Here is a 21,135-nt window from a genome sequence, read left to right as displayed (position 1 = left end):
TTGTGAGTTTTTCTGTCTTACTGAAGGAACCGATAATGCCATACCTTAACAGTGCCAATGTCTTCAGGGGAAGTAGTTTCGGTGAGGTCCGATAAGGAACCCTCGACTGCCTCCAGCCGCTGGGCCATCTGGGACATGAGGTCCTCCAGTCGCTCTTTCTGGAAACTGAAGTAGGTCAGAGTGTGCTTGGCCTGATTGTACACCTCCTCAGCATGGGCCATTTTCTTCCTCAGATCTGATTGCAGGACCTGACGTGTGAGAATCAGTTTTAGTCACATTTAAACAACACAAGAGTATGTTTAATTATTGGTCCAGTACGGTTTCATAGATTTGTGACTATAAGTTCCTCCTGAGTAGAAGGTACAGATACTTTATTTGTCTTCAGCTCAACTGAGAGCACTTATTTGTAAAGTTTAAGTCAATCAAGAGGCAATTTGGAGCAGAAATTCTAGGAGTAAAGCATGAACCACATAAATCAGATGAAAGTAAATTACACAAGGATCAAGGACCATGGCTTTGTCCAAGATCACAGAGGGATTTATCACTATTTTGTTTGTTCAAAGCCCTGGCACTATAAATGGGGAAAAAAACTGATGCACTCTTCCAGACAGCCAGCAACAGGGGGAATTAGTACTCCTGCAGAGGACTGAGGAAAGTGGAAGGGAGAGGCAGTATAGCATAGCAAATTAATTGGAAGAATAATGAAGATAAATGTAGCTTCTGTAATGTGCTGTACTATGGTAAGGAGAGACGGTCACGAAAGAGACCCCGAATTAATAGAACGGTTATTTATAAACAAGAAAAAACTGAGAAAAAAAATATTTTAACCACAGGTGTCATAAGCTAAAAATAAATAGGTAAGTCAATAAATTGTGTTGTAACGTACATGGGTGTAAATATGCTGTTTACACCACTACAAAACATGTTCTAAACACACACAGCAGAGCTTGACTGACACACTAGTACTGCCCCTTGGCTACAGCAATTAAATGGCCCCTCCTTTTATCTGCCACGACTGTCACCTAATCCTCCTGATGTGTCTCTGTCACATAATCCAGCCGGTTTTGCTGCATGTACATTAATGCACTGAGCTTCTGCACACTCTCTAACATTTATAACTGCTTAGCACTCTCAAATGTCCCTCTGAAGCTCTTACTGGTAACACAACAAGAGCACAACAGCAGTGGCAACAGGTGTAGATGAGAGGAGGAGGGTTACTGGATGCAGGAAGACTGAACCAAGGCGCAAAAAAAAGGTCGTCAGCACTGGATGTTTCAGTGTCTACTTATTCTATACGCAAAATCTGCACATGATCAGAGAAGAAGTCTGGGTTCCACATATTGTGGTTTTAATCTATGATGAATAATACCTTGCATTATTTTTCTCTTCTCCTATACATTTACCTGCATTTGTAATGGGATTTCCTGCAGTCTGGCTCGAGCCTTCAAATCTGCCACTCTCTCCTCCAAAACATCCAGCATGTGCTCCCTCTTTTCAACCTCCTCCTATGAATCAAAGTGCAAGACAATGAAATAACATTCACCGTCATCTGAGCAAACATTCATTTGCGCACACTTTCACGCAGCGTACTCTGACCTGAAACGACACAAGCTGGGCCTCTGTCTTCTCCTTGTCACTGAGACTGGCGACAGCGTCGGTTAGATCAGCGATGGATCCACTGGTCCACTGGTTGATGTCCTGCTCTGCGGCCTTGAGGTCATCCCAGAGTTTCACACAGTAGCCTAATCTTTCTGTATTGGTTTGTATTTTCTCTGCGATCTTAAAAGAGAAAAAGAGAGACCAGGAGACTATGTGAGGTATGTAAGAGAATAATACATCTCAATCAAGAGGAGAGGAAGGCCCACCTCCTTTGTGTTTGGCTTTCTCTCTGTAACAGGGGATGTATGCTTTACAGGGAGATGGAAGAAAATCGCTGCCTAATTAGTCTGACAGATGTGCAAGTGAGAAGCGAGAGAGAGAGACAGAGACGCAGATAACCTGTCTAGACTTATTTATTTCTCTGTCTCATTTCGACAGCTGAGCAGACAACAACAACTCAAAAGAGGAGAAAATGTAGATAAAAGAAAAGAAAAAGCAGAGAAAAAATATAATTGAAAAAAGTGACGGTGCAGGTGTTCAGCAGAGATGAATGTTTTTTTATACTCACACAGATTTGTTCATACCCTTCATAGTTATTATTGTACTTCAGGCCCAGACTCGGGGAAAACACCATTTATAGTTTATGGATTTTTTTTTCAGTTTTTTATTTAGATGTGGAAAATTCTGGGAAACTTTTTGATGTTACAAAAATATTTCACTTCAAAACACCTGAAATAACAGAAAGTCAGTATTGTGCATTTATCTTTACTAAAGACTACTCACCGCCAGCCACTGCTCTCTAAGTGTCTCTGTGTCTCTCTGGATGGAGGACATTTCACAGTTGGGAACCTTCTCCAGCTCCCTCTGCAGGTCCTCGACCGTCCTGATGAGCTGGTCCATGTCTTCCTGTTTTTCTCTCAGTTCATCTTTTATGGCTTTATGCTGAAGAGAACACAGCAAGGGAAATGGCAACAGGAGGGAGAGATACTGTTCAGTGGGGAGGTAAGTTTCTGAGATTTGGTTTGCTAAATAAATATAAGACAAGTTTCTTCTTCCTCCACCTCCTGTTTGTTTCTAATATACAATAAAAACAGTCAAACCACAGAGAAAGCTGTGAAACTTTTCAGACTAATTTCCTTGATGAAAACAGATTATTACTCACTTAAAACTCATTGAATTACCAGAAAATGACACTAAAGCTGATTTTTCTTCTTAGCTCATAAAAACATTATTACATAAGTTTTCATACAAAAAATAAAATCATACTTGGATCTATCATATCCGGTTTTAACAGTAGTAGATATTTTAACTCATTATAGTAGGTAAAATCACAATGAATAAACACTTTCGACCATCAAAAGTTCCAACAAGTCATAACAATGAAAAAAAAAAAATCTTTGAGAGGAATGGATACTGTCCTTTTTGACTCCATAACAAGGCTCACAATTAAAGTTACCAATTTGATTACTATATAAATTACTACTGTATAAATTCTTTAAAATTAACAATAGGTTCATTTCATGTTAGCTCATCAAATCCCTCACACCAATCAATAGATCTTCTCAAAAACATCTTTTCAAATGCTTTTCCTAGTAGCCCTTTTTAAAATCGTGCTATTAAAAAACTACTTAAGCATGGCATTCAATTGTTATTAAGTATCTGGTAGTATGGCTCTATGAACATGAGGATAACTTAAGCTAACATACAATGATGTAACTCCAATCCCCGATGCCAGATCTGTGGAAATCATAATTTTGAGTTGATGAACTGATGTTTGTTGATAATTTCTCATATACAGGGCACATCTTTTTTTTATTTTTTAAAAAACAGTCCAAATCAGGTGAAAGGTTTTACAGAGATTACAGATCGAATATGAAACCCCTACCACAAAACAAAAACCCACATTTAGACCCAACTTCAGTATAATTTCTTCAGCCATGACACCATGTACAAAATATAAACTCACTTAATTAGAAGAAGCAGATTTCTCTTAATATTATATATTATATCCCAAATTTCTGATGATCATTTTTCACATTTTGTCATTATGAGTTTTATAAGGCACTCATTTTTATGTATAGCAGCCAAAGACTGTTTTGAAAGCAGAGCAAGATGTTTTCATTCAATTTATCCACCCTTCACAGCCAAGTTTTTTTCTGGCCAAGAAGAGAGCATGTGTGCTGGGTGCCTTTGCAACTATCCCTAATCACAAAGTAGATTGGTAGAAACCAACCTATAAAAAATTGAAGCACCTGGGTCAAGTAGTTTTCTAGTTAGTGGATTTTTTTAATGTCCCTCATCCCTTGAATAATTTCTTTTGTATTTATTTAGAGAAATTACTTTTCCTTGTATATTTTTCCCCAAGCAATTCTGTGATGGTCATTTTTTTTTAGTCTGATGCACAGAAATGTAATAATTCAATACTTTTCTGAGAATAAACATAAACTACTGACTTGCGTGAAAGTCCTTTTGGCTTCCTGAGCACTGTGGTTGTGGTCGGGCAGATTGTGAGCGACGGCCTGAGCGCTCTCCATGAGTGTGGTGAGGATCGACTTCAGGTGGTGGAACTGGCGAAGAAGATCTAACACAACTCCACTGTGTTCCTGACTGCATGTTAAAACAAATCAGAAAACGTCAAATATATAATTTTTTTTAAAGCAGGTGGTAAAAGATGGAAAAAAACAGATGGGTGAGAGAAAATTAATCTCTTACCTGTTGATGATTAGCGTCCTGACGTTATCCCAGGCTGTCTTCACCAGAGCTACCTCCCTGAGTGCTTCTCCTGCCAGCTCACTGTCTCTCTGGGCCAGCTGGTTTCCCTTTTCTTCTAACCACCGTTGCGAGTGCTGCAGGGACTGGAGCTCATCCTCCAGCTGGACAAAGAAACGCATCCTGGGAGAATAGATGCAGAAGAAAACAATGGAGATTAGTAGCCTGATTCCAACATATTACATCTCAATTTCCAGGAGATTAAATTTGTCTGCCTGTATGTTGGCTTCTGTAATAGACAATAGGCTCTGGCATACAGTAGATCTTTGAATTAAAGGTTCATAGTAGGCAGTAGAAATGAAGCAAGGACTGACAGCATTATTACTACTGAAAGCCGACATTACCAACTGTGCTGATACTATGAATACTGATATATTTACTGGGCTGAAGTGTCAAAATTAAAATGAACAAACCTGTTGTGAAAGGCCTGTACAGAGCTCTCTCTGATGCCCTCCTGTCTTGCATCGTCCAACAGTTTCTTCAAATTCTTCATCACTTCTTCTCTTCTCTCTCTGAAGGAGCTCCACAAAGCCCCTAAAGCATCCGCTTCACTTTGTCTCCACCCCACACCCCTCTGCACCTCCTCCAGAGCCACTGTCAGGGCCACTGCCTGTCCTCTGCAAGATGTTCTTCCCTGAGGATGGCTGGCATCTTTAGATCCCCTCCACTCTGCTCCACACAGGTGCAGATGTGCTTTGCTCAGCTGCCCATCTAACCCGACAGCTTCAGCCTCTAGTCGGGCCACTTCTTTAGCCACCTCTCCTATTTCGCGATGCAGCTCTTCAGCTTTGGAAGGGTCCCAGCTCCCTCTGCCCTCCACAGCCTCATGAAGGCGACGCACGGCCTTAGCAGCCATTTTATGCTTCTCGAGGAAAGTGTTTAACTCGGTCAGGCACTCTTTACGAAGCAGCAGGAGACGTTGGGATTCACTGAGAGGTTGCAGGCAGTCCTCTCTCCATGCCTGGAGCTGCTCTTGGGCCTCTGGGGTGGAAGAGCAAAGCAGGAAGGACTCTTTTTTATGGAGAGTCTCTCTCAGTGATGCATTCTCCTGTAGCTGTGCCTCATGCTCCTGCAACACGATTGTTCAATTAGACACATTTATGTGAGCTCCAACAGCAATCGATGCAAACTTGTTTACTAAAACTGCTCCAATATACATACAGCCTATAAAGGACATCAGTGCTGACAGCAAGTTATTGATCTCTCACCTTCAGCTTAATAAACACAGCCTCAAGATCAGCAATATCAACCTGGGAAGAGCTTCTCAAAAGAGACAGGAAGTTTTCACTCCACTGGGTAAGGGGCAGCAGTGCCTGATCAAACTGCTCCAAGTGCTCCAAGTGCAGCTCCAACCGCTTTATCCTAAAAGTGAGGGTGGGAAAAACATGGACTGAGAATATGGAAGTGACTGTTTTAAATGTAAATTTTAAAAAAAAATGCTAGGATCCATTCACATACTGTAACCCAGATGTAAATAAGCTATATCATAATCAATCACCCTAAAAGGTACCTGCGTAATATGCTGTTCTTCACAGAAGCGCATCTCTCCTGTAGTTGTGTGAGATCATCACTGAGCTCCTGGATACGAGCTTCGGGTGCCGTGGGGTACAAGCAAAGGCCGAGATTCACGAGACCCTGAAGGAGAGTCTCGTGTGACACCGTCTCTACCTGCATTTCCTGGATAGGCATATCATCAATGCAAATTAGATAAAATAACAAAACTTTCTTGTAGAAACAAATACAGAAAAGTAAAAAGATTTTACCTGCACATTTTGTAATTCATTCCTAAGCTTTACTTTATCTGCAGAGAGCAGTTCGGTGTCTGGGCAGCACACAGACTCACACCTGTCCAGCCAGCTTTTCATGGACAAATTTTCCTTTTCATATCTGTAGATGCAGATGTTGCATGTATTAAAATCAAGGAAAATATAAGTTGCATCCCCTTCGGACACACACAATTACAAGTTCACTTTTTTTTTCCCCCTTAAATCTGACCAAAGCCTAGTATCAGTGACAAGGTCATAATGGGGCAACCATATCTTCCCAGTGCACCCAGTGCTGGAAGTAATCCCTTATACATATACCTGCAGGATACAGGATGAGGCTAACTGCAGAGACACTAAGCCAAACACACACACAAACAGACACACATAAACTCTGCTGAAGTTTAGTGGCAAAAACATAATTGAGTTCATTTCAAAAAGAGTCACCGGCTGGGTAAATAAAAGGAAGCGCTAAAGCTTGGGCAATTTAAACAGCCAGCATGTGGCTAGATCATTATTTTCTCCTCACGCTTAAACAGAAAAGAAACAATCACTCCGGTGAAGGACTATTGTGTGACAAAAGAAAGCGATAAGAAAGCATATAATTAGAATAGAAATGCACTGGCTGACAGGGGGACAGACAAGATCTCGCTCTTCCACATCACACTAAGATGAGAGACAGATTCAGAGGAATAAAGAGGAAACTGGCACAGAGAGAAGCAGAAACAGCACATGCACAATAGAAGGGAAAATGGCATTTGCTTATTCAACTGCAGGTGTGTGCTAATGGAGACTACAGATGTTTCTCAAAAAATGACTTATAATGTATTTCTCCATTTTTATAAATGTACTTTTTGACTTTATGTTTTTTTTTTCAATGTGGCAAAATCTGAAATATTCAAACAGGCCCGTTGTAGGTGTTTATCTATACGGCACCAAATCACGACAACAGTTGCCTCAAGGCGCTTTATATTGTAATGTAAAGACCCTACAGTAATACAAAAGTGTTGAAGGGACACATACACCCGAAACCCTGCTTTGGGCCATACCAAAGCACAATAAACTCTAAACACTAAACTAAATGGATAAATCTTCACACATTACAGTGAACAGTGACTCATGCCTTCAGTTTAACAATTAACACTCTTTTCTCATTGTCTAGCATTTGTCTCTTCTATCCCAGACAAACACTGACTTTTTCCTGTACTAATGCTCATTTTCCAAAAGGTCTAGGACACCGGTATCAACATAAGAGCCCGGGGCCAGAATTGGCCCGGCAATTTCTCCAATCTGGCCTGCTGGGACAGCTTTGGAAAACATGAAGGAGATGATATATTTTTAGACTTTTAACTGTATTTTTAGATGTTTTGCAGCTTTTCCTGCTGTTAAAGACCTCCCCACAGTGATTTTTATTACCATTCATATTAAGTAATAGATAAACAAGCAAATGACAGAAAACTTTATCGTGTAGAAAAACTAAGATGTGCTGTTGAAATTGCACTTCTTTATCTTTTATTAATATATAAAAGGGAAATAAATGTGTAGTTAAACAACTTTACACTAACACAAAGTTGATGTGGCCCTCCAGACAAAATGAGCTTGACATCCCTGGTCTAGGACAAAAGCAACCACATTTTGCAGTTTATTGTACCTCTGCCACAGAGCTAGAAGGCTCTCTAACATAGATTTCTTTTCTGAAGCCTTTTCCATTAACTCTCTCTGCTGCTCCTGGAGGTTAGCCACTTCTTCCTCCAGCTGGCTGCCCTCTCCAAGCCTTTTTGTGGCCGAACACAGGGCCATAAGCCTGGGCTTCAGAAGCTCAACAGTCTGGCAGACCTCCTGGGATAAACACAAAAATACTTGTTATCAACTGCACATTAAGTAAACCCTTGAAAATACAACATAATAACATGGCACCACTCTGAAAAGGAAGCCAGTGATACTTATTCATGTATCAAAGAGGTGCCAAGTTGTGCTCTTACAATGTGATCCTGGAGGGCTTTGTAGGTCTCTAATGACGATACGCAGCATGTGATCAGACAGTCCAGTTTTTCATTCAGCTCACTAACTGTTTTCCTAACCTGATAATAAAAATAAAAAAGTCCGTTTGTATTGTGTGATAAAATACCTTTAATAAAAGTCATAAATTGTGTGATGCTCTAAACCTGTTCAAGGTTATCATTGCATCTCTGCCTGTAGGAGGCGCTCTGGTTGAGCTGCACGCCAAGCTGCTCTGCTCTCCCCTTCAGCTCTTCCCAGTATTGTCTCGTCTGGTTAAGTTGCGCCCGGATGCGACCGGCCTCTCCAGAAGTCACAAACCTGGACAGAGCCTCACAGTCGGCCTCCATGAGGACAAGAACCGCCTTTCTCTCCTCTAAAGCTTCCCCCACGGCCTGGAGAGATGCAATAAGAGAGGAATTCAACGAGGGAAAGCATACAGGAAATTACGACGATAAAAGATCGCTCTTTCAAGAAGAAATTTATTTTCAAACTGAGAAGAAAAAAAAGGCAGATAATGGCAGTATCCTTTTTTTTTTCTAAAAACCATCCTGAGAGTGACAAGTCTGGGATTAGGCATGCCAAGATTATATTTTATTAAATATGATCAATTTATTTCCTTTAAATTCCAGCCTCTGCTACAGCACTGACCCAATTTCCCTTGGGGTTAGATTAAAATTTAATCTCATTTCATCATAATCTTAATCATTTTGGGCCACAGTGATACTGTAAACTACAGACACAAGACCAGACAGCAATGTGACTCCAGTTTAACTGAAGCAACCAAAAAATATGATGAATATTTACTTGTGAAGATATAAAAAATATTTAAGAAGTTGTGTAAAAAGTGTGCAGTGAACTGCCTCACCTTTGACTGACCTCCAATTGGAAACCTTGTGATCAGGTATACAATGTAATGCTGTGATAGAAATATAGACCTGCACAAACCTTTACAGCGCTGATGTGTTTGTCTAAAGGATCAGAGGAGGAGAAAATGTTGACAGCCTCCAGCTCCTTCTGTTTCTGATTGATCCAAAGAAAGAAGGCCGCTGATTCACTGCTGAAGCGCTCCCACCACACAAATATCATCTCCAGCTGGACAACACTGGGACACATGAGATTAGGCAACAGCCCAAGGTCAGAATATTGGAATGAAAACAAACAACCAGACAATAGCATGGATGCAATTTGCAGGTGAATGCCAGACAGACATCATATGTTGGCAAAATACAATTTTACATTTTGATACTTTAGGTTTTTTCAGACTAATATCACAAGTTAGTTTTTACACTTAAAGCTCATTATTGGGCACTTGTAAAACTGCCAGTTAAGGCCCGTACCACATTTCAGACCTTTATTGCATGTAATAGAAGAAAATATTCAGACATACTTCTTGTTGAGGTGGTCTTGAAGTTGTGCGATTGCTTCTCTGGTGGACTGCGCCTGCTGCAGGAGAAGAGTCTGAGTCTTCGGACCAAGCTGAATGTCTTCTGCTTTCTCTGAGAGGAGATCTGCTCGTATAGAGTACTCCTCGACCTCCGTGAAGAGTTCCTATAGACCGAAAAACAAGCAGTTACACAACATGAGCAAATACAGGCCACTAAACCAGAATATGAATGCATGCACGTTTTGCACATACACACCTTGTTATGCTTCAGTTCAATTTTCAGGCTGTCCAAGCAATTGAAAAGGAGTTCCTTGTGCAATTCATTGTCAGTATTGCTGATGAACCTCCAAACTGTTTCTCTTTCTGCTTCGAAACTTTCCCAGGAGCTCAGCGTTGCCTTGAAGTGACAAAGAAATGAAAGAGTAACATTAGCAGGTACAAATTCAGACCTGATGATAACATGCACTATTTACACAAAGGAGATGGGCACTGTAATATTTACTGCCATTCTCCTGATTTCATCTGTAAGCATAGGGTATTTTACGACAGCAGATGATCTGCTGTCTTAAAATAGACCGACATTTACTTTTAATTTTCTGATCAATTCAAGGATAACGACAAGTGTACAAAGAAATCACAAAGTAACAAACAAAATTAACGTGCAGGATAACAGTCAGCAATAGGCTAATCAATTATCACAGCGGGAATGTGTGTGGATGATCAATGACACTCACACGTGCAAACACCAGGGCGCCGACATGAGAAAAATCTTGGCTCTGCCTACCTGCAGATTTTGCTCCTTTGCCCCTGATTTGTGGTCAGCCTCACTGAAAGCTCCTTCCAGCTCCCGTAGAGATTGACTGAGCCCCTCCCCTTTCTGCAGCTGGCGGCAGTGGGACACCAGAAGCTCTGCCTCTCTCCTGTTAGCATGCAGGTGCTTTAGGTGTTGCTATAACACACAGACACAAAAACAACATGCTATTTTGTGAGCAACCTTGATTTTGCTTTGCCTTGCTCAAACCATTCATACTGTAAACTGTTAAACAGTTAAATTAAATACAAAAGAGACTTTCAAACATGGAAACCAAGTTGTTACAAGTGCATTTGTACTAAACAAGTACCTGGTGAATAAGGTAAAGTTGTTTGGCTTCCTCCAAACCCTCAGCATCCAGAATTCTGCCTATCTGCTCCTCAGCCTCTTTTCGGGCCCTCAGAACCTCCTCCAGAGCACCATGAATCTCGTCCCTCAGCTCCTCATACTGGAACATGGCAGAGCCCTCATCACCCAGCTGTGGCAAAAAGGTCATTGGATTATTTTTTGATGAAAATTTTCAGTACGGAAGAGAATATTCAGCACTTATCCTGGAATACCTGACAGAGTGAAGAGTAAACTGCCCGCAGGTCAGTTGAGAGTTTAGCCAAGGCTGCTCTTTGCCTTTGGACTTCCACTTCAGAGCTAACTTCAGACAGCACAGCAAGGCGGCTCTTGAGCCACAGCAGACTCTCCTCTCGAGTGTCCACTGCTTCCTGTAGTGCCTGGAATTGATGGAAGCACTAGATGTTAGCTGAAGTTGAAGTATAGCCTAATCTCAGTGCCTAAAGCAGCAAATGTAGCCCACTAGCTCACCTGAACAGCAGCATCAAGCTGCTCCTGATGACTGGAAGTTATTGCTGTTCCTCTTAAGAGCCTCATTTGCCTTTTTTGAGATGAGAGCCAATCAGAAAGCTCGCAGAACCTAAAATAAAAATGGACCACTGAGTTCTGAATTTGCTTTAAATCACTTTAAATCTGTGCTTTTTGCCCATCTTTACCTCTCATTCCACTCTTTCCATTTATCAGGGTGCTGCTCCAGCTTGAGGTGGGTGCTCTTTATCTGTTCTGTAACCTCTTCTACGGCCCTTCTAGTGCAGTCAAGCATTCGATAAGCTTGGTCGTTGTCAGGCAACTTGTAACACAGATCCTCCATGTTTCTAATCCTCCTCTCGCTCTGAATTAAAGGTTTGCGTTCCCTGAAGAAAGTCTGAGGAAGAAGAAAAAAAAAGAAAATTAAGATATGAGAGGCTCCCGAATGTCAGTGATAACAACATTAAGTGATTTTGTCTTTCTCTGATTTTCAGTTCTATCTGTTTCAATTTTCCACTAAATCCGAGACTCACTCTGTGCTCTTTGATCACTCGCTCGCTGGTGCAGGTGCCAGACAGGGCTTGCATTTCTCTGTGCAGCTCTGCTCTGCAGTCTTGCAGGATCACAGCAACTCGGCTTCGCTCCACATCCACCTTGAGACGGAGTAGGTGAGATGGTACCTCGCTCTGCATGTCCTGTAAAAAAGATGGAGATGAGACAAAACATAGCAGACCTGAAAGCTACCCTTAAGTGTCACATTGTATCTGTCACTGATCAAAAGTTCCCTGGAGTGGCTGCAAATAAACACGGAGAGGGTTGCATTTTTATCTAACCAGGTTAATTGGAACCAGACTGGAGGGACTCTATTGAAGCCAAAGGTTTTCCTGGTTAAGTTAGAAGTAGTGCTTATGCGCCTCAAGAGGTGTACAGTAATTAGTGAGAGTGGTAAACCATGGTGACCTCTGACCTTCCAGAGTTTGTGCAGCCTGCGGACAGTTTCCTGCAGCCCCTGTTGCTCCTCCTGTGGCAGGATGTCCGTGAGCTCATCACACGCTTTCAAAAACACGCTCAGCACCCGCTGGTCCAGCTGTCCAAAGAAATCCTGTAATGTAAAATAAAATAAGAGTAAACACGACACAAGACAGAGTAAAAGTTAAGTCAAGAATGTTAACACTCTACCCGTTTCCACTTAAAAATGTAATTAGAAAATAGAAATGCCTCTGCAGATTAGCCGCAGCTTTCACAGACATGCTTAGAGGTTACAGATTTAATCTTACAGTGTGTTTCTTTAATAATTCCTCAGCATCTCCAGTCTCTCTCAAGCAGCCCTGAGCTTTCTTCAGCACTTTCTCCAGCTCTTGTCGTGATTCCTCAAATCTCCTCCTCAGGGAGTTGTTGGCCTCTTCCTGCCTTCTCCATTCCCCAACCTCCTTTAGCAAAGCCTGAGAGGTTAGATAGTAGTAATACAGTGTAATTACATTATTTGTCCTACAAACAAATGAACAGTAACACACATGGTGGGTAAATCTAATCTGCACGAATCCCTTGTGTTTTTCTGATGTCTGTGTAATCTCTATAGTATAATCAGTATTGTGGTTTCTGACTGGCATTCTGGTATGCAAATGCATGTAATGCATAACTGTAATACTAACCTGTGCCGAGCCCTGAATTTCAACAACTCTCTTTTGCAGCAACGATATGTCGAAGTTCCTGAGCACCTTACTGGTGGAGAGCGCCCTCTGCAGGGAGTGGTGGTTCCTCTCAATCACCGATAAACATCGTTTACAGCTTTGCTGATGGTTTAACAAATCCTGTCACAAAAGGGGAAACAAGAAGTTTCAAAAAATTACTTGTGTTTCCAATATCCATCCATCTGTCCATCCATTTTCTTATCTAGCTATCCAATTTAGCGAGGCAGCGTGCACACTGGACAAGCCGACAGTCACTGAACTGGATGAGTGGAAGAAAACGGATGGATAGACTTTTACAAGTTTGGACACAGTGTAAATTGTAAATAAAAACAAAATGCAATGACTTGCAAATGTCATAGACTCATATTTTATTCACAATGGGACACAGAAAATATTAGTTTAACCTGAGATAATGTTATCATTCCATGAAAAATATGAGCTCATTTTAATTTGATGGCAGCAACGCATCTCAAAAAAGTTGGGAAAGGGGGCGACAAAAGTAAGTGGTGTTAAAAAAGAAACAGCTGGAGAAACACTTTGCTATAATTAGGTTAACTGGAAACAGGTCAGTAACATTACTGAGTATAGAAAGAGCATCTTAGAGATGCAGAGTTCCCCAGAAGTAAAGATGGGAAGTGGTTCACTGCAGAAAACTGCATCTAGAAATGACACAATAATGCTCCTCAGAGTAAAGTAAGCACATATTTTAAGTAAGCTACATTTCAAAACAAATATCTTTTCTTTCTACTCCTTGAATTTTCATAAGAGGCTCATTGCTTTGAAGACGTTTGAGGGGAGTTATTATTTTCTGTCAGCGTGCATCAGATTTGAATATAAAAGAAGGGAACAATAATACATAAAAGATACATCAACAGGACTGTAGTGTTGTAAATGCAGATCACTGCTTATGGAGCTGGCAGCTCATATCCATAATAACTGTGAAAAAATAAAAATAAACTGAAAAAAGAATAAAAACATATCTAGTAAGCACTTATTGTAAATTTAACGTGTTCGTGTCTGACCTGCCACTTGTATTTTTGCTGGGCTTGTGCCTGTGACTCTGGGTCTCTCGCAGCAGAAGTGATGCGACTCGCTCGCTCCAAGGCCTGGTAAAAAGTGTTGATGTGTTTCTCCATCTCCTCCAACAGCGGCAGAAAGGCATGACACTCCCGCATCAGAGATGGGCACCGCTCTCTCACCTGAACAGATGCAAAACGGACCGCTTAACAGTGAAAAAATGTATTAATTTAAAAGGCTTTGTGTTTACCCTCAAATGAGACTCACCTTGCTTAGTTGACCTTTGACTGTTGCCATAGTTGCCATGACCCTGGTTGCCTCATCCTGTGGAGCATCCTTGGCAAGGAGCTGAGCGCTGCGGGCAGCCAACTTGTATTGTGTCTCCATAGCGACAACCTTTTGCTTGGTATTCTGCGATGTGACGTGCAAGGGTAAAGGGTCATTTCATACGTTCTTAAAGTGAATGCACTGCCATCAAAGCTGTTTTAGTAATAAAAATGCTGACATCAATAAAGCAGTGACTTGCAGCTTTTAGTAACACCTTATCAAAAACGTATGAGAGTAAAGCCGTTTTCGCACATTGGGTGCAGATGTGAAATCTCACTTTATCGTGATTCAAGCGTGACTTTATCTGATTTGTCTCAGGCGAGGAAGAGAGCTCGAGCTTCAATTCATGTTGACCTGAGCCAGTGACATTATTTACTGCAGTCATGAACATTTCTAAGCATTAACTGATGAAACTGCATTTATGGGACATAAATTCTGGACGCTCTCAGATCAGATCTTTAGCTGCCTTTAACCACCACAAAGTCTGACAGATATCTGGTGCCATGCATTAGAGTACAGAGAAGAAAATTATCCGAATTTCACAGTGAGTGGGCGTCACACAAGCTTACTTCTGTATGCTCTACCCAGATAGTACCATTGCCAAGACCAAGGACAGCATTGCCAGCATAGTGGGAATGCATCTAAAATAGACTATGGTCTGTTGTATGTAACTAATTCTCAGACAAAGTCTGAAATACAGTCATGTCAAAAAGGAAGAATATCAACAGGAAAAACTCAAGAGCAGCTTCTAAGTCTCTACAAGCTTCAGTTAGCATGTGAAACGTTAAAGTTCATGACAGTACAGTTAGAAAGAGAATGAACAAGTTTGCATGGGTTGCCAGGGGAAAGCTTGTTCTCTTTTAAAAAAAGAACATGGCGGGATCGCTTAGGCTTGCAAAGTTACATATGAACAATGTGCTTTGGACAGATGAGACCAGAGTGGAGATAGTTTGTCATAAAACACAGCATATCTGCAAGCAAAACACCTGACACCAGCTATTAAGTGTGGTGGAAGAGGAGTGATTTGGGCGTGCATTTTACAGCCACAGGATCTGGGCACCTTATAGCCATTAAGTCAACCCTGAATTCCTCTGAGTAACACATTCCTGGCTCATGCAACAGGACAATGATCCCCAAGCACAGCAACAAATCTAAAATAAAAGGACTGAAAAAGAAACTGTTCTAATGGCCCAAGGAACAGACCACAACCCCACTGAAATGCCGTGTTGGGACCTTAAAAGGTGTACCAATAAATACACACCACAAACAATTACTTCAATTTATTGCTGCTAAAGTTAGCTTATAACAGGATGACACAGAGTCCTGTTAAAAGTCCCTCTTTAACATGGAAAAGAGAGTTTACATGTCTGAAAATGGCTTGGAAGGACTTGAAACAGTTACGTTTCACCTGCTGTTGGTGTGTGGGGCAGCTGTGTTCCTAAAAAGAGCTGTGATGACCATTCTCTTTGAAATCACATAAAGCTAAGAGTAAAAAAAAACTCCATCTAGTTCCATATTTGAAACTTTGGCCATGTTTAACATGAGTACCCACCATCAGTAACAGCAAATAAACACAACAGGAAAAGAAAGAAAGAAAAGAAAACGCATATTAGGTCCACTTCAGAGTCAGGCTTGTCATTCTCGATCAGCTTAAGAAAGAACAGATGTGAAACAAACTCTAAGCGATGTGATCAGGGATGGTCTAATATAAAGTATGTATGTAAGTGTAGGTGCCCATTGAAAATCTAAAGTATCATGATGCTGCAATGCCACCAGCTTAAAAAAACATTACTGACAGGTTGTATTTTTACTGTCAGGCAATATTATCTTTTACATTTGACAGTTAAACTGACAGTTTGCTTTCCTCACCTCCACATCCTGAAGAAAAGCCCTAACACTGAGGAAAGAGACTTGAACAGGAGCATTGAGTTTGGCTTCGGCAGTGTCCAGCAGCTCTTTCAGGGCCCAAATAGCCTTCAAGTGTTCTTTTCTCCACTTCTCCAACTCATCTGAATGGGCATACTGCAGCAAAAAAGAAGCTAATTACACTTTACACTGAGAAATGAATCAAACAGAGCCAGCACATATGTTTTGACCCAATTCTGTCTTTGTCTGACAGGCACTATTTTTAGATGTTTTCATTCATTACTTGTTTGACTTTGAGGAAGAGGTCTCTCCATCGCCCGTTTAAAATGAGTAGCTGCTGCTTGAGATCAAGTGACACTGTCTCGTCACACGTTTCAATAAGAAAATTCCCTGCATCGTTCATGGCCGCATGCTGATCCATCCAGTGGCTGAGATCCCTGAAAAACTCCTGGAAGACAAAGAAATTAAGAGAAACAAAGAGCAAGTGTCAAAGAAAGAGATGAAGAAAGCTAATCAAAAAAGGAACAAAGAAAGTGATTCAAAGAAAGAAACAAAGGAAGGACAATAAAAAAGTGGGGTAATTAGATGTCTAATCCTAGACGGAGATGTGAGTCTATGTAACCATGGCAATGCAACAACAGGAATATCCTCAGCGGCTTGTTGAAGGATCATTTGATACTTGAGTGGAGACTCCTAATAAGCTTCCACATAAAAAAACTAAATTCTTCAAAATGGCTTGATTGCTACAATTAAATCTGAGTCCATCAAATAAATGGGTGTATGAACAGGCTCCTAATCTGTTCACAGAAAAAATAAAGTAAAAAAATCAAAGGCTCAGACAGTACTAAGATCTAATCTCATACCCGTTTTGTGTTTTCTGGCTGGCTCAGGGCTTCCTCTGCATCTTCCAGCCAGGCCTGCAAAGAGGCCACAGTGGAGGTGTACCTCTCCCAGTTGGACAGCACTTCCTCCAGCATGCTCCTCACGCTGCGCACTTCCATGGACAGGCTCCTCCACTGAGTCACCACCTCCCGCATAAACCGGCGCACTCCCATCTCGCCTTCATCCACTGGAAGAGAGGTAAAGTTTAACAAGAATGACAGCTACCGACAACACCACCATTACCTCTGATTCTGCTGCCGCTAATAATGTCACTTATTCACAAGAGTCAAATGGAAAATGAAGCACTGAAGCAGCTGTTTTGAAGCTGCAGCTGTACCTTTTATGTCTGTGTGTGCCTGATGACTTTCACTGCTTTGTTTCACATCACCACACTTTGGCAAAGGCAGGGGAACACTCGATAGAGCAAAAGGAGGCACACGCTTTTGCAGAAAACTCCCTGACCCCAAAAACTCACTACAAGGAGATGTATCATCTGTACTTGTGCTACATTCTTAGATGCAAACTCTCTAGTTGTTAGAGTATGTGCAAAACAATGGCATAAAGACGCACATCAGATAAACGCAATGCTTCTAAAATGGGAGACAAAAAACAGATCAGTACCCTAACCCTTTTCCTTATTTTTCTCAGGCAGCCAATCAGAAACCACGATGCTAACTACAGTACCAGCAGGACCTGCTGCATTTCATTTGTGGGGTCGACCAATCAAACCTCAGATGTCCTGATTTCTCACCACACCTCACTTCTCTGCTCTGCATACCCTAAAGCAATGCAACCCTGAAACCTAATGAAACCAACAAGCTAGCTCAGTTTGCGCCCAGAGACCTGCAGAAGTGGAGCAGCCCCCCAACTAGCAAATGGGGTCGTATTCCCCACTGAGAGCAGAGAGTGGAGGAACCTCATTTAGCTGTAGCCTGCAGACTCTCCTCCTCTATCAAATTGTGAAACCAGTCAGGGGCAAACTGAGCTGCTGGCAGGGAAAGCCTCATTGGTTAGTGAGTTGTTGAAAAGGGAAATAAAGTTGAAATATAGTGAACAATTGAGAGATACTGATCTCAGCCAGGATACACTGGAAGTATCAGATCAATTTCAGATTAAAGTTCCATTAAAAGGATGAGAATGCATTGGAAATGTGACATAATAATGATGTTCCCAATCAATGAGCAGGACTGCTTTATTGCATTGTTGGACATTTTGTGTGATTCTGACATCATCGCAATAAAGCGCCTTTCAGATTACTGTCTGGCCAGGATATTGATAAACATTTCCCAGACTTCCCGGGAGAATTACCGAATTACTTTATTATAAGAAAGTGATAGGATAATAAATGCTTATATATACATATAGTAAATATTACACCTTGAGCTACTCACCTGAGCTGTCAGCACTCACATACGCCTCTGCAGACAGTTTCAGAGACTGGAACAACATCTCATAGTTTTCAAAGAAACACTGCTTCTCCACGAATAACTGATGAAGACAGATTCCAAAAGAAAATGTTATTAGATGTGAAAAGCATCTTAACAGATACACAGAAACAGAACTAAATATCTTATACATGTGCTATGTAATGGTAACTATCCTTCATCAACCAATAATTATTATACAATATACAAAAATTAATTCAAAATTAAAAATCCTTTCCACATAAGCATGCAGGTGAACCCTGAAGATCAAACTACACAAATCAGAGACTGAGCTTACGATATAGCTGTGAAGCATCAGTTCCACAGATTCCTGTTGACCATATTTGATGATCCAGGACTTTAGTTTGGACTCAGCCAGACTGAGGAAGGCCTGCATGTGATGTTTGTTCTCCAGAAATTCCATTTTTGCTAAGTGGATGCTAGAAGATGTAGAGATAAAGTTCATCCTAAAAAAGACACAGTTCATACAGGGACATCAGACCTATACCTCGACCTTCTCATACTGCTGCTTTCCCAAAAAGCAAGGTTGTGGAAAAAAAACCACACTGACTGAGGTGCCAAATTTCTTTCAAATAATCTGTTCTTATCAGAAAAACATTACCACGAAGAACATTAATTTTGTATTCTGCACTTTCAAGAGAGACTAGCAGGAGTTTTGTTTACCTCTCAGCCATGTCTTGGAGCTGGTCTGGGGGAACAGGCACTCCATCAACACTTCTGTCTTTATGGATTCTCTGAAAGACCTGCTGGTGACTTTCCAGGCTCTTCAACACATCCTGTGCAGAGTACACCGAGTAAAGATATGAAAACAGACATAAAAATGTATTTATACATTCTGTGTTCATTCTAATAGTATGTTTGATTCTCACACTCTATTGTGCTATGTATGGCTCTGCACTAACCTTGTGCTGCTCCAGAGCTCTATGCACAGTGCTGGCTGTGATATCATGTGCCTGCTGGATGGTTATCTCCTGTCGCAGAGCTTCCTCGGCCTCGTGCAGCCATGCTCCCACTGTGTCCAGAGGAGCTGGCAGAGACCTATCCAGCTGAAGATGCCAGTCCAGTAACTAAGATGGATAAAAACAGACGATGTCTCCTGAAATAATGACCTCATCACACAAATAATTAAATTTTTAATTTCTATAAAAAAAAAAAGAAGGAGACACTAAGTCATCAGCTCTTTATAAAAAACACAACTTGTGTTAGCCCAAATAAGGTAAAAGGATTTCTTCTTCTTCCTTAAACAATAAATCATCATACAAGCTTAAAAAATGGCTGATTCTCAGAGTTGCTGGCAAAGCACAAAATAAATTCAAATTATGCCTTCTGAAGTCCTTATGTATGAATTAGAACATTGTAAACACTCCATCGACCTTCAGGAGTAGCTTTAAATATCTTTAGATATCACTTTTTCTGAATGGAAAGAAAATGCTCTGTGTACAATTCTGAACAGGAGGCGAGTGGGTAATCCCGCTGCTCTCACCCTTTTGGAGATCCTTTCCCAGGCCTGTTTGACCAGAGCCTGATCCACAGTCAACATCCCATCCCTCTGAGTAGACTGCAAAGCTCCCTCCACCTGCTTCCTCCTCATCTCCAACTGGACACGCAGACTCTTGAACAGCTGAAAAGCAAAAATCATTGACTCACAGCTCTTTATCCTCGATAAAAGGATGATAATGAGTGTTCTCTCCCTCACAGGTCATACCCTTTTCCCATTTGCATCTTATCAGATCCTCATATGTTCTACCTTTAAAAACTGTCCCTCTATCTGGCTTTAGACTTTCCGAGCTATGCAATGACAATGAGGATATCCCACATGCTGCTGAATATGGAATGTATCCCGAGGCTTGGTGGAATAAGCCAGATTGACTGAAAATATGACGGCTGCTGCCTGATCCCCACAGTCTAATACCACTGATTAAGCTAATAATAGGAGCGTCTGTGCCCAGTGTGCCCAGTTTAAACACACCCCGCCACAGACACACACACACTCACACTAACCTGGTACTGCTGAGCAAGACTGCCCTCAGTCTCCTGAGCCTGTATTGCATCTCTCTCCAGCTGGTCGAGCCACATCCTGAGCTCCCTCAGGCTCTTTCGCTGCTCTCTCTAGGTGGCCGGGATCATGCAGGAGTGGCAGAGTGAACGAGTAGGAGATTGGGAAATAAAAGAAAAGAGGACAGTGCACCCAAAAAAAAGGAGGAAAGAAAAGAAGACAGAGTGGAAAAAGTGATTGACCGGGATGAAAAGAGGAAAGAAGGGAACAAGAAAGCAGAGCATGCACGGTTAAACATGTGTTCCCCTAATCCTCTGTGTCTCCCTGCAGGACAAAACGTCAAAAACCCACAGCTGCCAACAACACTCAGCTTAGACAGGGTACTTTGTCTAAGACCCCCTACGAACATTTCATTGGATTTTAAATAAGCATGACGATAATGCGATGCTGCTAAAAAGCTTGTGCGATAGACCATTCCGTTTGAGAGCTGTTCAGTCTGAATCTATTCACTTGTACCACCCCTCCTGAAGGAAGCCCCAACTTTATTCTCTATGACAGCTCAGAACATGGAAGTAGATCAAGTTAATTCTAAAAGGAAACAGTCTGCCATATTTTACTCACCATCATTCTCTAAATATTTTCTACCCAAGTGTTTATGCTTCTGTTTATTTTTTAAATTCACGCTTTGTCACAGCTAATTAATCTCCAGTGCAAACACCAGGAAGTAAGGAAGAACAAAAAACCCTATCGGTGTTGTAAAACAGCAAAACA

The 21,135-nt window shown here is 41.3% G+C and overlaps 1 protein-coding gene across 6 annotated transcripts in view; it reads right to left on the bottom strand.

The window, feature by feature from the left end:
* syne1a (spectrin repeat containing, nuclear envelope 1a) overlaps positions 1-21,135 on the bottom strand; it is a 139,802-nt gene that overhangs the window by 85,490 nt on the left and 33,177 nt on the right. For all 6 annotated transcript variants that reach the window (XM_042225798.1, XM_005914583.3, XM_005914580.3 and 3 more), the window contains 36 exons: positions 20,370-20,477; positions 19,852-19,989; positions 19,271-19,435; positions 19,032-19,144; positions 18,646-18,814; positions 18,315-18,411; positions 16,905-17,110; positions 16,325-16,489; positions 16,045-16,197; positions 14,116-14,259; positions 13,854-14,030; positions 12,793-12,951; positions 12,418-12,582; positions 12,108-12,242; positions 11,674-11,835; positions 11,329-11,537; positions 11,144-11,252; positions 10,888-11,052; positions 10,638-10,805; positions 10,301-10,465; positions 9,773-9,913; positions 9,520-9,680; positions 9,078-9,234; positions 8,297-8,524; positions 8,114-8,212; positions 7,783-7,970; positions 6,132-6,255; positions 5,879-6,045; positions 5,577-5,730; positions 4,782-5,437; positions 4,312-4,491; positions 4,053-4,206; positions 2,383-2,541; positions 1,597-1,779; positions 1,404-1,505; positions 45-248 (listed from right to left, as the gene is read on the bottom strand). In XM_042225798.1, the coding sequence (XP_042081732.1) occupies positions 45-248; positions 1,404-1,505; positions 1,597-1,779; positions 2,383-2,541; positions 4,053-4,206; positions 4,312-4,491; positions 4,782-5,437; positions 5,577-5,730; positions 5,879-6,045; positions 6,132-6,255; positions 7,783-7,970; positions 8,114-8,212; positions 8,297-8,524; positions 9,078-9,234; positions 9,520-9,680; positions 9,773-9,913; positions 10,301-10,465; positions 10,638-10,805; positions 10,888-11,052; positions 11,144-11,252; positions 11,329-11,537; positions 11,674-11,835; positions 12,108-12,242; positions 12,418-12,582; positions 12,793-12,951; positions 13,854-14,030; positions 14,116-14,259; positions 16,045-16,197; positions 16,325-16,489; positions 16,905-17,110; positions 18,315-18,411; positions 18,646-18,814; positions 19,032-19,144; positions 19,271-19,435; positions 19,852-19,989; positions 20,370-20,477 (6,129 nt within the window). The remainder of the gene's footprint in view (positions 1-44; positions 249-1,403; positions 1,506-1,596; positions 1,780-2,382; positions 2,542-4,052; positions 4,207-4,311; positions 4,492-4,781; positions 5,438-5,576; positions 5,731-5,878; positions 6,046-6,131; positions 6,256-7,782; positions 7,971-8,113; positions 8,213-8,296; positions 8,525-9,077; positions 9,235-9,519; positions 9,681-9,772; positions 9,914-10,300; positions 10,466-10,637; positions 10,806-10,887; positions 11,053-11,143; positions 11,253-11,328; positions 11,538-11,673; positions 11,836-12,107; positions 12,243-12,417; positions 12,583-12,792; positions 12,952-13,853; positions 14,031-14,115; positions 14,260-16,044; positions 16,198-16,324; positions 16,490-16,904; positions 17,111-18,314; positions 18,412-18,645; positions 18,815-19,031; positions 19,145-19,270; positions 19,436-19,851; positions 19,990-20,369; positions 20,478-21,135) is intronic.

This window comes from Haplochromis burtoni, unplaced genomic scaffold, assembly GCF_018398535.1.
Source record: "Haplochromis burtoni strain Fernald_Lab_line unplaced genomic scaffold, NCSU_Asbu1 Contig_8, whole genome shotgun sequence".
Taxonomy (NCBI): domain Eukaryota; kingdom Metazoa; phylum Chordata; class Actinopteri; order Cichliformes; family Cichlidae; genus Haplochromis; species Haplochromis burtoni.
Note: the sequence above shows the minus strand (reverse complement) of the source record. Positions and strands in the feature narration are given on the sequence as shown.